At 38.3% G+C, this 13170-nt stretch overlaps 1 protein-coding gene across 1 annotated transcript; it reads left to right on the top strand.

Moving 5' to 3' along the window:
- The first annotated feature begins 779 nt into the window (after window positions 1-779).
- Window positions 780-12858, top strand: LOC109004071 (conserved oligomeric Golgi complex subunit 1-like). The gene is made up of 6 exons (XM_035694529.1): window positions 780-3131; window positions 5846-6040; window positions 9291-9571; window positions 10421-10600; window positions 11132-11309; window positions 11973-12858. The coding sequence occupies exons 1-6, from the start codon at window positions 972-974 to the stop codon at window positions 12144-12146; spliced, it is 3168 nt and encodes a 1055-aa protein (XP_035550422.1). The 5' UTR covers window positions 780-971; the 3' UTR covers window positions 12147-12858.
- Window positions 12859-13170: the final 312 nt, after the last annotated feature.

Raw genomic sequence — 13170 nt, 5'->3', positions numbered from 1 at the left:
ACTCGACTGTCATCTCGTTAGTCGTTTGTGACCAATTTCAAGCTGGGCTCATTCGCACTTTACATGTTCTATTTGCTCATCAACTTACAGGCTTACTTACTAAACCCTTAACATATAATTCTTTCTTTGTCTTATTGATAAATGGGTATCATCAACATTTACTCTCCATCTTGAGGGGGAATATTAACTATAATTAGTTAACAGTAAAGAAGTTAGTTAAATATTTGTAATTCCTTTTTCCCACCTCTGTTCTTTGTGTATATAAAACAGAGCCTTATGTAACATTCTTTGCAATGCAATACAAAGAAACTTTTTCACCTTCCTGAACCTTCCTCTTTTCAACGACGATGATGCACAAGCACTGCAATGATGCAGAAAGCCACCACAAAGGACCCCCAGTAGAATATGACAAATGTTGCAACTAGGTATTTAAAAGTTATTACTAACGAATAATTAAAGTCCACATAATATAATATGTTTTGCTAAGTAATCGGAGCCCATAATTGTCATATGCAAAGAGCTTTTGGCTCAACTTGTAGTTTTTATTGATGAGATGAAATAATTTGTGAATAATAATAAAATTATTAATTGAAATTAAATGAGATGTACAAGTCCTAATCTTTTTGAGATGAAATTGGGCTCGTATCTTATATTATGGACCTGGGCTTGGCTGCTTTCGTCGGCTCTGTTAAAAAGGCTCTATTAGGCCCAATTCTTCTGGGCAGCAGCGATTACGTTTTACATGTCCAACACCAGAGACTCCACCATCATTAGTCATTACCCTTCACTAACCCCCCTCCCCCCAGCTCCGGACTTCTAATTTCTCCAGAAATTATAATAACATTATTCAAATTTCCAAATATCCGATCAAATCACTCCCTCTAGATCTGAACTGAAATCGACCGATACAGAGCGAAAACTTGTATGAATGAATTGTTGGAATTGAAGATAGTCTCTCCAATTCCGTTACCATGCCCTCAGCCGAATCCGAAGCCGTATCGCTCTTCCGTTCCAAGCCCGTGTCAGAGATCCGAAATGTGGAGGCTTCGACCCGGGCACAGATCCAGCTCAAGCAGGAGGAGCTCCGGCAGCTCGTCGGCACCCGTTACCGGGACCTCATCGACTCCGCCGATTCCATCGTTCTCATGAAGAATTACTCTCAGTCTATCGCTTCCAATCTCTCCTCCATCAACAGTGCGATCCGTTCCCTCTCTTCCGAGACCCCCAAGTTCAACTCCAATCCTAATTTGACCCGAGCGCGGACCTACGGGATCGCCTGCCGGGTCAAGTACCTCGTCGACACGCCCGAGAACATCTGGGGCTGCCTCGATGAGTCCATGTTTCTGGAAGCCGCCGCACGGTACTCACGTGCCAAGCACGTGCATGACAGACTAATGAACAACGAGGATCGTGGAGAGCTATCGATCCTGTCGAGTTTCCCTCTGCTTCAGCACCAATGGCAGATCGTGGAGAGCTTCAAGGCTCAGATCTCGCAGCGGGGTCGAGACCGGTTGCTCGAACAACGCGGCCTTCCGATCTCGGCCTACGCCGATGCGTTGGCCGGCGTGGCAGTGATCGACGAGCTGGACCCTAAGCAGGTTTTGTCGCTCTTTCTGGACACCAGGAAGTCGTGGATTTCGCAGACACTAGGTACGTGTGCTCACAATCACAATGCTACTTGCGACGACGTAGTTTCCGTGTTTTGCGAGGTTTTGAGTATAATTCAGATCACTGTGGGCCAAGTGGGTGAGTTGTTCTTGCGAGTGTTGAATGATATGCCGTCGTTTTATAAAGTCATATCGGGTTCGCCTCCCGCATCTCAGTTATTCGGAGGGATTCCGAATCCGGATGAGGAGGTCCGGCTTTGGCAGTTGTTTAGGGATAAGTTGGAGTCGGTCATGGTCATGCTTGATAAGGAGTATATTGCGAGGGCCTGTTCTCTGTGGTTAAAGGAATGTGGGCGAGAACTTGTCAATAAGATCAATGGGAGGTATTTGATTGATTCCATTGGTTCTGGACAAGAGCTTGCTTTGGCCGAAAAGTCCATAAGGGTGACCGTGGAGAGTAAGACAGTGTTGGCAGGGAGTTTGGAGTGGTTGAAGAGCGTTTTTGGTTCGGAGATTGAGTTGCCTTGGACTAGGATAAGAGAGCTTGTTTTGGAGGATGAATCTGATCTGTGGGATCAGATCTTCGAGGATGCTTTTGTGAGGAGGATGAAAATGATTATGGACGTTGGGTTTGAGGATCTGACGAGGGTTGTGAATGTGGTGGAATCGACTCGTGCCATTGGGGAGAATTATTCTGGTGGACAAATTGATTTCCAGGGGTACTTGAACAGACCTTCTACGGGTGGTGGGGTTTGGTTTATTGAATCTAATGCTAAGAAGGTTGGTGTGCTTTCTGGTTTTAAAGCACCGTCAGAAGAGAACGATTTCCAGACTTGTCTGAATGCCTATTTTGGTCCCCAAGTTAGTCAAATCAGAGATGCAGTGGACAGCCGTTGTCAGAGCATTCTGGAGGACCTGCTCAGCTTCTTAGAATCTCCAAAGGCAGCTCTAAGGTTAAGGGATCTGGCACCATATCTACAAAACAAGTGTTATGAGAGCATGTCCACCATATTGGTTCAATTAAGGAGTGAGCTTGACAATTTATATGGGGCCATGGAAAATGCCAACAAGGAAGGTCAGCCTCTTCCGCCAGCTATAATAGTTGAGAGATCGCTTTTCATTGGGCGACTGCTGTTTGCATTCCAGAACCACTCGAAACACATCCCAGTGATACTTGGTTCTCTGAGGTTTTGGGTAAATGAAACTGTTGTGTCCGTGGTTTTCGACAAGTTACCTTCCTTGTTGAGACAACAATCTAGAGTGACTGCTGATTCTCCCGTATCTGATAGCCTGGGAAGACAAACACCCATTGGCACTAAAAGAAGAACTTCATTAGCCACTGCAGCATTGCTTGGAGCCGGTGAAACTGCAAGCCCAAAACTTGAAGAATTCAATAGGCTTACACGAGATCTTTGCATTCGAGCACACAATTTATGGATATTATGGCTATCAGATGAGCTTTCAACTATTGTTTCTCGGTATCTTGGACAAGACGATGCATTATCATCAACAACTCCTTTGAGGGTATGCAATATTTGTGGACAACTTTGTCTTCTTTGTCAATCTTTTTTTTTTTCCCTTCTTTCATCATATTTTATGCCCTTTTCTTCCCCATACTTTTGGCTTTTTCAGCATGCATTTGTGGTCTTAAATACACAAAAAAGAATGTATATAATTGTCATCATAGGTTTTTTTGTAAGTAAATGATTGTATTAATAAGAATAGGGATAACCTAAGTACACAATGGGGTATACAAGAAGTAACACGTATTTAGGAAGAAGAAATGGAAGCAAGAAAATAATGAAAATCGAGGCCATAGCTTTGGCCCATAGAAATAAAGTTCTAACAAAAAGTAATCTAATTCCTCCAAAGAACGCTCATTGTCTTCAAATGTCCAATCATTTCGTTCCTGTCATAGGGACCAAAGAATACAAATAGGAACCATCTTCCACACAACTGTGATTTGTGGAATACCGCCCAGGTTTGTCCAATTGGCCTAAAGCTTGACCACCATAGCAAGCATAACCCAGGCTAGCTCAACCTTCCCATAACGCTCTAGCAACCTCATAATGTAGCAGAAGATGATCCACAGTCTCACCATTTTTTTTGCACATACAACATCATAGAAATCTTGATTTTTATAAATGAGAGATTTGAGTGCTTAAAAAAAAAAAGGAAGGTTTAGTAGTTCATGTTATCATTACATTTGGGGTTGGGGTAGGTAAGGATAAAATGACTCATTCTAGTAAGCTTGTTCTTAGGATCTGATTATAATTGTTGAGCCTATTAAACTACTGTGAATTGTGCAATAAGATTTGAGGGAGTAAACTCCAATTTATTTTTTTGGGATCGATACAGGTAAAACATAAAATAGGAGTCAAATCAGCACTTGTAATGCCCCAACGGAAGGTCCAAGCCACATGGCTTATATTCCAAAAGGACTAGTCAATGATACAATTGGAGTCCCATTGGAACTTTATAAAGAGTAAGAACTTCTCCTTCCCAAGCAATGTGGGATCCTATACACCTCCTACCATTTTCCTTATCATATGGGATATCACAATCTCCCCACTTAAATTCCCAACGTCCTCGTCGGGCTAGTTCATCATAGGTGGCAGGGCTCAAGTCTCACATTTTTTGTTGAGATAGACTCTGATACCATTTGTAACGCCTCAATGGAAGGCTCAAGCACATGACCTATACTTCAAAAGGACTAGTCAATGATACAATTGGAGCCCTATTGGAACATTATAAAGAGTAAGAACTTCTCATTCCCAAGCAATGTAGGATCCCATACACCACCTACCATTTTCCTTATCACATGGGGTATCACAATACTCCATTTTGTCTTTGTTGAAAAAAATGAATAATGGAACATTGTTTTTGATAAGTAATAATGAAACATCTTTAGCTAGACCTGAAGCTTAAGATTATGCTATAAACTGGTTTGAGTCCAAACTGACTAGAATTTAATAATTATTCAAGAAAGGGAAACTTTTTAGACATTGAGAAAGAGTTGCTTCAGAATATAAAGCCAATTAAACCTAGTTTCAACCTCTAGTAAATATTGAAGGAGTGTGCTTGGAGTAATGAAGAGTAAAATATGGTGGCTTGCTTACCCTTTTTTTAATTACTCCTTTTCTTTTTTTACAAGTAAACGATTGTATTAATAGAATAGGCATAGCTCAAGTCCACAAGATGGTATACAAGAGGAAACATGGAGAAAAAGAAACAAGAAAATCATGAAGGTCTAAACCATTAAAATCTATAGCTATGGCCCATGGGAATAACGTTCTAACAAAAAAAGATCTAAGATCCTTAAATGATCGCTCCTTGTCTTCGAATATCCTGTCATTTCACTCCTACCACAAGCACCATAGAATACAAATAGGAACCATCTTCCATACGGCTTTGATTTGTGGAATACCTCCTAAATTTGTCCAACAAGCCAAGAGCGCCTCCACGCTAACTCTAATTACTCCCTTTGTCCTAATCGATTTATCTTGGTTTGGAATGACAGTATTATTAATAAAAAAAGGTACAGATTGGTGATATTCATAAAATGTCATTTACTTTACATTATAGGTGGCATGACTTTTAATAAGAATCTCGTTTGCCTTTTTATTCAGAGTAGAATATAACATTTAGGAAAATGTTGAAGTATTTCTACTTTTAGGCAGTGGGTATTTATTTTGAGACATCCCAAAAATGTTGAAGTATTTCAACTTCTAGGAAGTGGATGTGTATTTTGAGACATCCCAATAAGGAAAGCAATATATGTAAATTAGAAGGAGAAAGTAATAGACATGAGATGGGAATCAATGTGAATCAGATGTCGGATCAACTTGTCCATAAGTTATGGAGCAATTGGAATCAACACCAGTTAAATGCAATTGTTTTTGATTAAATGATATTGAAATGGCTTTGGATCAACTTGAAGCTCAGCTAATCATCATATGCTAGTTTTAGCCAAAAAAAGGAATACCTTTGATGATACTGCTTTTTTTAAAAAGGTGATGAAAAAAATTTATCTATAAACTTGTGCAAAAAAATACAATAAAAAGTGATTGTACACACATTCCCCACAGAAACAAAAAAGGGCTACCATGGGTCTATCAGTGCTTGTAATCTATATGCAAAACAAGTTAAGCGTTTCTATGCAATGTTGTTTGCGATGTACAATGTATATTTGGTAATTTGTAAACCAAGCTGAATCATCTTTTGATTTTTTTTGTCAGGGCTGGGAAGAAACGGTAGTCAAGCAAGAACAGGCTGATGAGGGCCAATCAGAGATGAAAATATCTCTTCCATCCATGCCTTCTCTTTATATTATGTCGTTTTTATTCCGAGCATGTGAAGAAGTTCATCGTATTGGAGGTCATGTACTTGACAAAATGATTCTGCAAAAATTTGCATTAAGATTATTGGAAAAGGTATGCAAATTGCTGGAGATTTTGCTTGATTTTTCTTTGCTGTTATTTTGGAATATCTTATATTTCGTTGTCACCATCTGTAAATGTTTGAGCTTTATCATTGTTGAAGAGAATTTTGGTTCATTTCACTTTTATTTACTGTTATTTTATTTTTATTAATGATGTAGCTAATGCACTAACGTGTACATAATAGCTATTGGTAAATATGTTCTTTTATTTATTGGTATATCTTCAGTCTGGTATAAGCGTTGGTAAATATGTTCCTTGATGTATGTGATGGGTACTAAAGGGATTTTCTTCCTCTAAACACGGTGTGATTGAAGCTCTGAAGTGTTATCTTCAAGAGATTATGTGTTGTTTTTAGAATTGGGCCCTTGACTATAGTGATTCAGTGGCTGAACTCTGCATTTGATTAACATACTTATTCAATTTTAATGAATTTACCTATTAAAAATGATGCATTTGAATGCATGCATGGTAACTCTCCACATATCTAAAAAATTAATTTTACTTTTTAGCTGTCTGTTAAAAAGATGCTAATTCCAATACCTTAAGTTTTCCATTGAGCACCATATGAGAAGCCACTGTGATTAGATGCACTATGTAACCACCTATTTCATCTGATTGGGACAATACAGGTGCACTAAGTTTTCCATTGAGCACCATCCGATTGCCAATTAAAAAGGATACAGGTTAAAGAAAATTGACAAAGGAACCGCTGTTATAGAAGGGTGATGACACTGAAGTTTTTAAGAGTTTCAGTTTCCTTTACAACACAATGTGAAGTTGAACATTGATGGGTGTAGTTTGGGGAATCCTGGTGAATGTGGAGGTGGAGGGGTAGTTCGGGATTATAGAGGGGGAATCTTGGCTGGTTTTATGGCTTATTATGGAAATGGTACCAACACAATGGCCTAGACTTGGGGTAGGCTTGGGGAATGAGATGAGATGAGAATTTTGTGAATAATAGTAAGATGGTTTGTGAATAGTAGTGAGATAGTTTGAGTAAAGTATTTTTTGGATTTTGAGAAAGGAGAGAGAAAGTTGAATAAAAAATATTATAAAGTTAAAATATTGTTAGAATATAATTTTTTAATATAATTTTTGTTTTGAGATTTGAAAAAGTTGAATTGTTTTTTGTTTGAAAGTTTCGGAAAGTTGTAATGATTAGTGAAAGTATTCGTGTTTGAGTGATGTTTGGGAAGGAAATGAGATGGGATGAGATTTGTTACCAAACATCCCCTAAGGCTTTGCTTGATGGTCTGCAAATATGTAATATGCTGATGCAGTCTAATGTCGAGGTTGAAACTGATTCCCAAGTGTTGGTTAACTGGTGGAATGGACAGGGTGATGTTCATTGGGCTGTGCAAGAAGACTGGGAGGGAATTGCTTACTCTGCAAAGGAGTTGAACATAGTAGTTAGACACATGTATAGAGAAATAAATCAAGTAGCTGATTTTCTTGCTAAAGAAGGTGCCAAAGGAAATTCGACGGATTTTGAGCGGGCCCCAAAGGAGATAACAGGCCTGTTGAGATTGGATAGGATAGGATTGTCGGTAATACGTTGTAAGTAATAGATTTGGAGCTTTTCTTATAAGTTTTGTTTTGGGTGCAATGAAGGTTGTTTTCACGGCTTTCCTCTGCCATAACTAAAGAGTTTTAAATCAAAATAATTATTTTAAAAAAAAAAAGTTTCCTTTACAACAAACATCCACTTCTTGAAAGAACAGTTAGAGAAGAACTGATTTGAGGTCCTTTAATTGAGGAATTATTTGGATCTACAGATTTTCTACAGGAGCCCAGGACTGTTAGGTGTCTTTTGAATTTGATCTTATAAGGGAATGCATAAGCATTTGTGGACCACAACCATGATTTCATAGCATGCATGTTCCTGTTTGTTTTCTTGTCAATGATTTAGTTGTAGGAAATTGATCTTAGAATGTAAGTTTTTTTATAAGATAATAATATTAATGAGCAAAAAGGTGTTACTCAAGCTCACAAGGAGGATACGGTAGATACACTTGTTAGAACAGGTAGGTGGGTGTAAAAGATCCTGAAAACTTCCAACACTTGAAAAGATTCACCTCTCGTTCTTTTTATACATGCAACATTAATTTATCGATATAACTTACTGCTTCCTCAAATTATCCTATGTAACGATTTTCCCTAATGCTGCCACTCAAGCAAAGAAAGCCTCTCTCAAGGGAAGTTACTCCTCAAATCATTCTTCCTTGGGAAGGAGGAACTCTCGTGGGGGTGAGAATGCATGGGTAAACGATTTTACTTCAAATACCCTTTTCTTAGATGGGGCCCAGCACATCTTGTTTTTTCTTCCCTATCTCAATTGAATAGTGCACAACCTTGCATAGCACAATTAGAAATGATCCATCTCCCAATTTTGTGCAACTCTAACAAAGTCCACTTCCCATTGATTGGAGCCATTTGAAATCGGCAAATTCTCTACCACCGAATAATCCTTAACCTGTGCAAGTAATGAACAACACTGGAAAGGTCCCCTTAAGAGGTTGATTTCCGCACCCTACCTCGTGTCAGGACTTTATCTTGGAGCCATTTCCCGTTTCATCCACTTTGTAGATAATCATTGGAAAAAGTTTCAAAACTCTTTGGCTGGGCTCTTGCACGTTTTGTTTCTAGCTGGAAAAACCCGTGGCCTGGCCATGAGATTGATGTGGGAACCCTGCTGGTCATTTTTGTATATATACTCTGGATAAAGCAGGCTTCCCCAGTCTCAGAAACTAGTCTTTTTCCCTTTCGTTTCATTCCTGTAAATGACATAGTTTTTTCTTGAAGTTTTACTTGTTGTATATGGTGGTTTCCCTCCACAAAAAGTGGGATACTACATCAATTAAAGGGGGCCGTTTCTTCAAAAAAAAAAAACTGTTTCATTAAATTAACTTGTTCGATAATCTGAAATCAAAGTACGCTTATGTTCTCATAAAATAATTATTGATCTTTTCATACTGTAAAGTCTTTTAGTCAAGTGCCTAACCAAACTGAATAAGATCTCTCATTAGACTGAATACCTTGCAAGCTGTTTCCTTCTGTAAAATGTCAATTATTTTTCTTGCTAGCTGTTTCCTTCTATAAAATGTCAATTATTTTTCTTCCTATTTTTAACGTTTTTGGCAGCGGTTGCTCATTATGTTGTAAGATCTTTTAATATTCTGGGAGTCCAACTGCATCCTTGAGTTCCTTTTGTTCGTATATTAATAGCATTGTTTCCATGTAGGTCATGGATATTTACGGGGAATTTCTTTCTGCTAGAGAGGCTGGTGGATCTCAACTGTCAGAAAAAGGTGTTTTGCAGATTTTAGTGGACTTGAAGTTTGCTGCTGATGTTCTTTCTGGGGGCGATTCCAGCTTGAGTGAAGAATTGTCTACTAGTATGAAGCCAAAGTTGCCTTTTGGGCGGAAGCAAGATCAAGGCCAGAAGAAGTCAGTCATCAGAGAGCGTATCGATGGATTAATAAATCGTCTTTCAAAAAGATTGGATCCTATAGACTGGCTTACGTAAGTTACGTTCTGGTTAAGAGAAAATGTTTGAGTTTTTATTCTTCTGCGCTCATTTTAGATGTTGGGATTTTTAAAAATGCCATCTTCAAAGTTAGGATTAGAGATGGGGGCTGTATTGCTTGTGTCTTTGTCCCACATGGTATCCTCAAAGGAATATACATATTCACCTGGGAGCAGTCAGATCTGTCAGTTGAAAAGTCATGGTTAAAGTTTGTTTTCAATTTGAAGGTCCAACTGTCGAGCACCGTGGAAAAAGATTGGATTGACATTAATGGCTTATGATTGTGAAAAAAAGTGAAGCGCTTGGAATGTTAGAAGAAACCTATTTGATGCAAAGTAAAAATGAAACAATTATCCAGACTGTCGGTCAATGTACCCAACAAGATATTTAACTCTTGCGTTTCTTGATACTCAAACTTTAATGGTTTGTTGAATTTCTTGATTTGAGGTTTGACTAAAGTATGATCTGTTAAGATTATTTCACTGTGGATTTCAGAAGAGGGAAAACATCATCGTTCTCTATGGGTTGCATTGTGAAAATTTTGAAGTTTTACAAATAATTACAACTTGATAAGTAGTTCTCTTTGTCTTTCACTCACAATTAGTAGATTGTGACTAGTCTTGCCAAGGATAGATAGAATAGTATGCTTATGTAGTACACAGCAAAACAATTCCTTGGCAGAACCATCTAGAGGTAGATCTTTGTCTGAAAACACCTGGAGGCTTTTTTCATGGTATTCTTATTAGTTAATTCATTATATGGTATATCTTTTAGTCATTTTTTACTTTAGATGTTCACCTCTTTTGACTTGGTTGTGCTTTCTGATTTGTTTAAACTCATTTAAGGTATGAACCATATCTCTGGGAGAATGAGAGGCAATCATACCTGCGGCATGCTGTCCTCTTTGGATTCTTTGTGCAACTTAATCGAATGTACACGGATACTGTTCAGAAGCTGCCTAATAATTCGGAGTCCAATATTATGAGATGTTCTACAGTTCCTCGCTTCAAATATCTCCCAATCAGGTTGGTGTTCTGCTTTCTTTTCGTAAGTTATATTATATGCGAGTGTGCATAAGTTCATGTCTGTCTTCATGAATCAGTATATATATTATTTTATTTTAACAAACTTATCAAAAAATATTATTTATTTTAACAAACCCTAGGGGTTGGCTCAAGTGGTAAAGGCCTTGGGCTTGGGGGTATCTTCCCCCATGTCTAAGGTTCAAGTCCCATTGGGTGCAAACAATCTCTAGGGGCCATTGGACTGGGGGGTTAGGGGCAACTAGACCCTAACTTCTACTCCTTGCCGAGGGCCTGTGCATCCCCGGGATTTGTCGGGACGTTGTTCCCGAACACCCGGTGCTAATAAAAATAAAATAAAAATTTAATGACATCTGCCAAACCTGTGCTGAGCATCTGAAACCAATCGTGTGTCCTTGCTTGATTCATACGACTTATTTGTTTATATATTTATTTTCAACCCCGTTCAAAATAAATTATGCACAGCTTTAAATACTCTAACATTTTCTTACTCCTGAGTCATTGGCTATGCAGTGCTCCAGCATTGTCTTCAAGAGGCACAACTAAGACATCTATTTCAACAACTTCAGATGATATCTCTTCAAGAACGTCCTGGAAAGCTTATGCAAATGGTGAGCTTTCACGAAAGATGGATTTGGATGATAACTCCAGTTTTGGGGTAGCAGCACCATTACTGAAGTCTTTCATGCAGGTAAGACTGCCGTATATCATTGAAAAACTATAAAATAAAAGGTATTCCGGTGAGAATGGGGATTGGTTAACTATTTATGTAGAATATGACTGGATTTCTGCTATTTGCAAATCCTACCTGATGGTCCTCTCTTACGTATAAAACATTGCAGTTTAGGATGTTGCGTGCTATTCAATGAGATGCAATATGCTGATGAAATATATAGGTGGCAGCCAAAACTATTTGCTCATTTTGTAATCAAACAATTAAGAAATAATGAATTCAGGTCCATCATCCCCTTTGCACAATCTCTAAAGCTACTCTTATTTCTCCCTCTCTCCAAATACACAACATCAGACACGCGGGATCATATCAACATTAGTGCACACTGGTTTTATCTCCAAGTTGGGCCTCTTCACCTAATAACCTGCCATCCGATTTGGGTATTGGATTATTTAATGTTATAGCAGTACATTGGGATTGATTTGGGTGTCTACTTTAATAAGTCAAATCGAGATGGAAATCATGCAAGGGATTCTGTAGATTGTTTTTCTAGAGTGAAGACATATATAGCATGATTAATGGCCTTATCTTTTATGAAAATATGGCTTAAACATTTTGTCATACATTTGTGTTTGCATTTTAGGGAATTGAGGCTTAAAATATTTTCCTCGTAATGGTCAGGTTGGAAGCAGATTCGGAGAGAGCACATTGAAATTGGGATCCATACTTACAGATGGGCAAGTGGGCATATTCAAGGATAGATCAGCTGCTGCCATGTCGACTTTTGGAGACATTTTACCTGTCCAAGCTGCAGGTCTTCTTTCGTCCTTCACAGCTTCTAGATCAGACTCTTGATTGTCCAATGGATGTGAACGTTATTTAGTTGAAGGAGATGTGAAACTTGATGAGTATTTGGGGACTTTGATACAGCAAAATCACGTTCCGATCCTCAGTTGAAAGAATATGTATATAGTATAGATAGGAATCAAGAATTTTTGAGACATTTTCCTCGAAGTAAACAAGAAAGTGGAAAGAAAATTATGTGAATGGAATGCAGAGGAATCAAGAACTTTTCAGAGAATTTCAACAAGTGAAAGAGAAGATGGGAGACTGAAGATGAGGGGGTGGAGATTATGTCCAAATAAAATAGATGATACGGTTCGAATTGAGGCGGTTTGGACTAAAAAAAATTGTTAGCAGCCCAAGAGTTTGCAGCTCAGTGTTTTCCCTAGTTATTGTGAAGTTGAAATCTATCAAATAAAGTACATAGTGAGACATCTTTACTGAAAATATTACAAGAAAATGGCAAATGTGAGGGCTTTTAGGGGAAGCTTTATTTGGTTAGAGTTGTCAGAGCCAGAGGATGTTCTGGTGTGGAAGGGAAGCTCTAACATCATGCTCTAATTGGAAGGGAAGTTTATGTCATATGGACAACAATCGGATAATGCATGGCATTAAGTTGTTTGCGGTAAATATACGTGCAAGATGGTTGGCTTCTACGTTTTGTTGGCATATGTTGGATCTAGTAGAGGACATTGCTAAACTCAATTTTCATTGTTAGTGGCTAGCTAAGATCTAAAGCTGTGAAGTTTGTGTGGCAAAACGGCACGAGGCCTCTATTCTGTTCTGTCAGACTACAGGGATGAGCTGTGTTGAAGGTTGTCTCGAAGAAACTGGACTTGGATATTATTAAACTGGGCTCTCTCTCTTTTTGGTTGATTCTTTCATATTCATTTAATCTTGTTTTAAATGACCATTCGCATACCCCGTGTATTATCTCCTTCTTTTTTGTGCATTGTGAAACATATTTTTAGATATGTTTTTACTCAACTAAAGCAAATGTATGAAGAAAAGCTGAGAGACGATTATTGTACCCAAC

This window comes from Juglans regia, chromosome 10, assembly GCF_001411555.2.
Source record: "Juglans regia cultivar Chandler chromosome 10, Walnut 2.0, whole genome shotgun sequence".
NCBI classification, from domain to species: domain Eukaryota; kingdom Viridiplantae; phylum Streptophyta; class Magnoliopsida; order Fagales; family Juglandaceae; genus Juglans; species Juglans regia.
The sequence above is the reverse complement of the archived record's forward strand: the minus strand, read 5'-3'. Positions and strand labels throughout refer to the sequence as shown.

Coding starts and splice junctions, on each gene's coding strand:
- LOC109004071 (XM_035694529.1), top strand. CDS start 972: ATGCCCTCAGCCGAATCCGAAGCCGTATCGCTCTTCCGTTCCAAGCCC. Junction 6,041..9,290: donor CATTAAGATTATTGGAAAAG/GTATGCAAATTG, acceptor GTTTCCATGTAG/GTCATGGATATTTACGGGGA. Junction 9,572..10,420: donor GATCCTATAGACTGGCTTAC/GTAAGTTACGTT, acceptor AACTCATTTAAG/GTATGAACCATATCTCTGGG.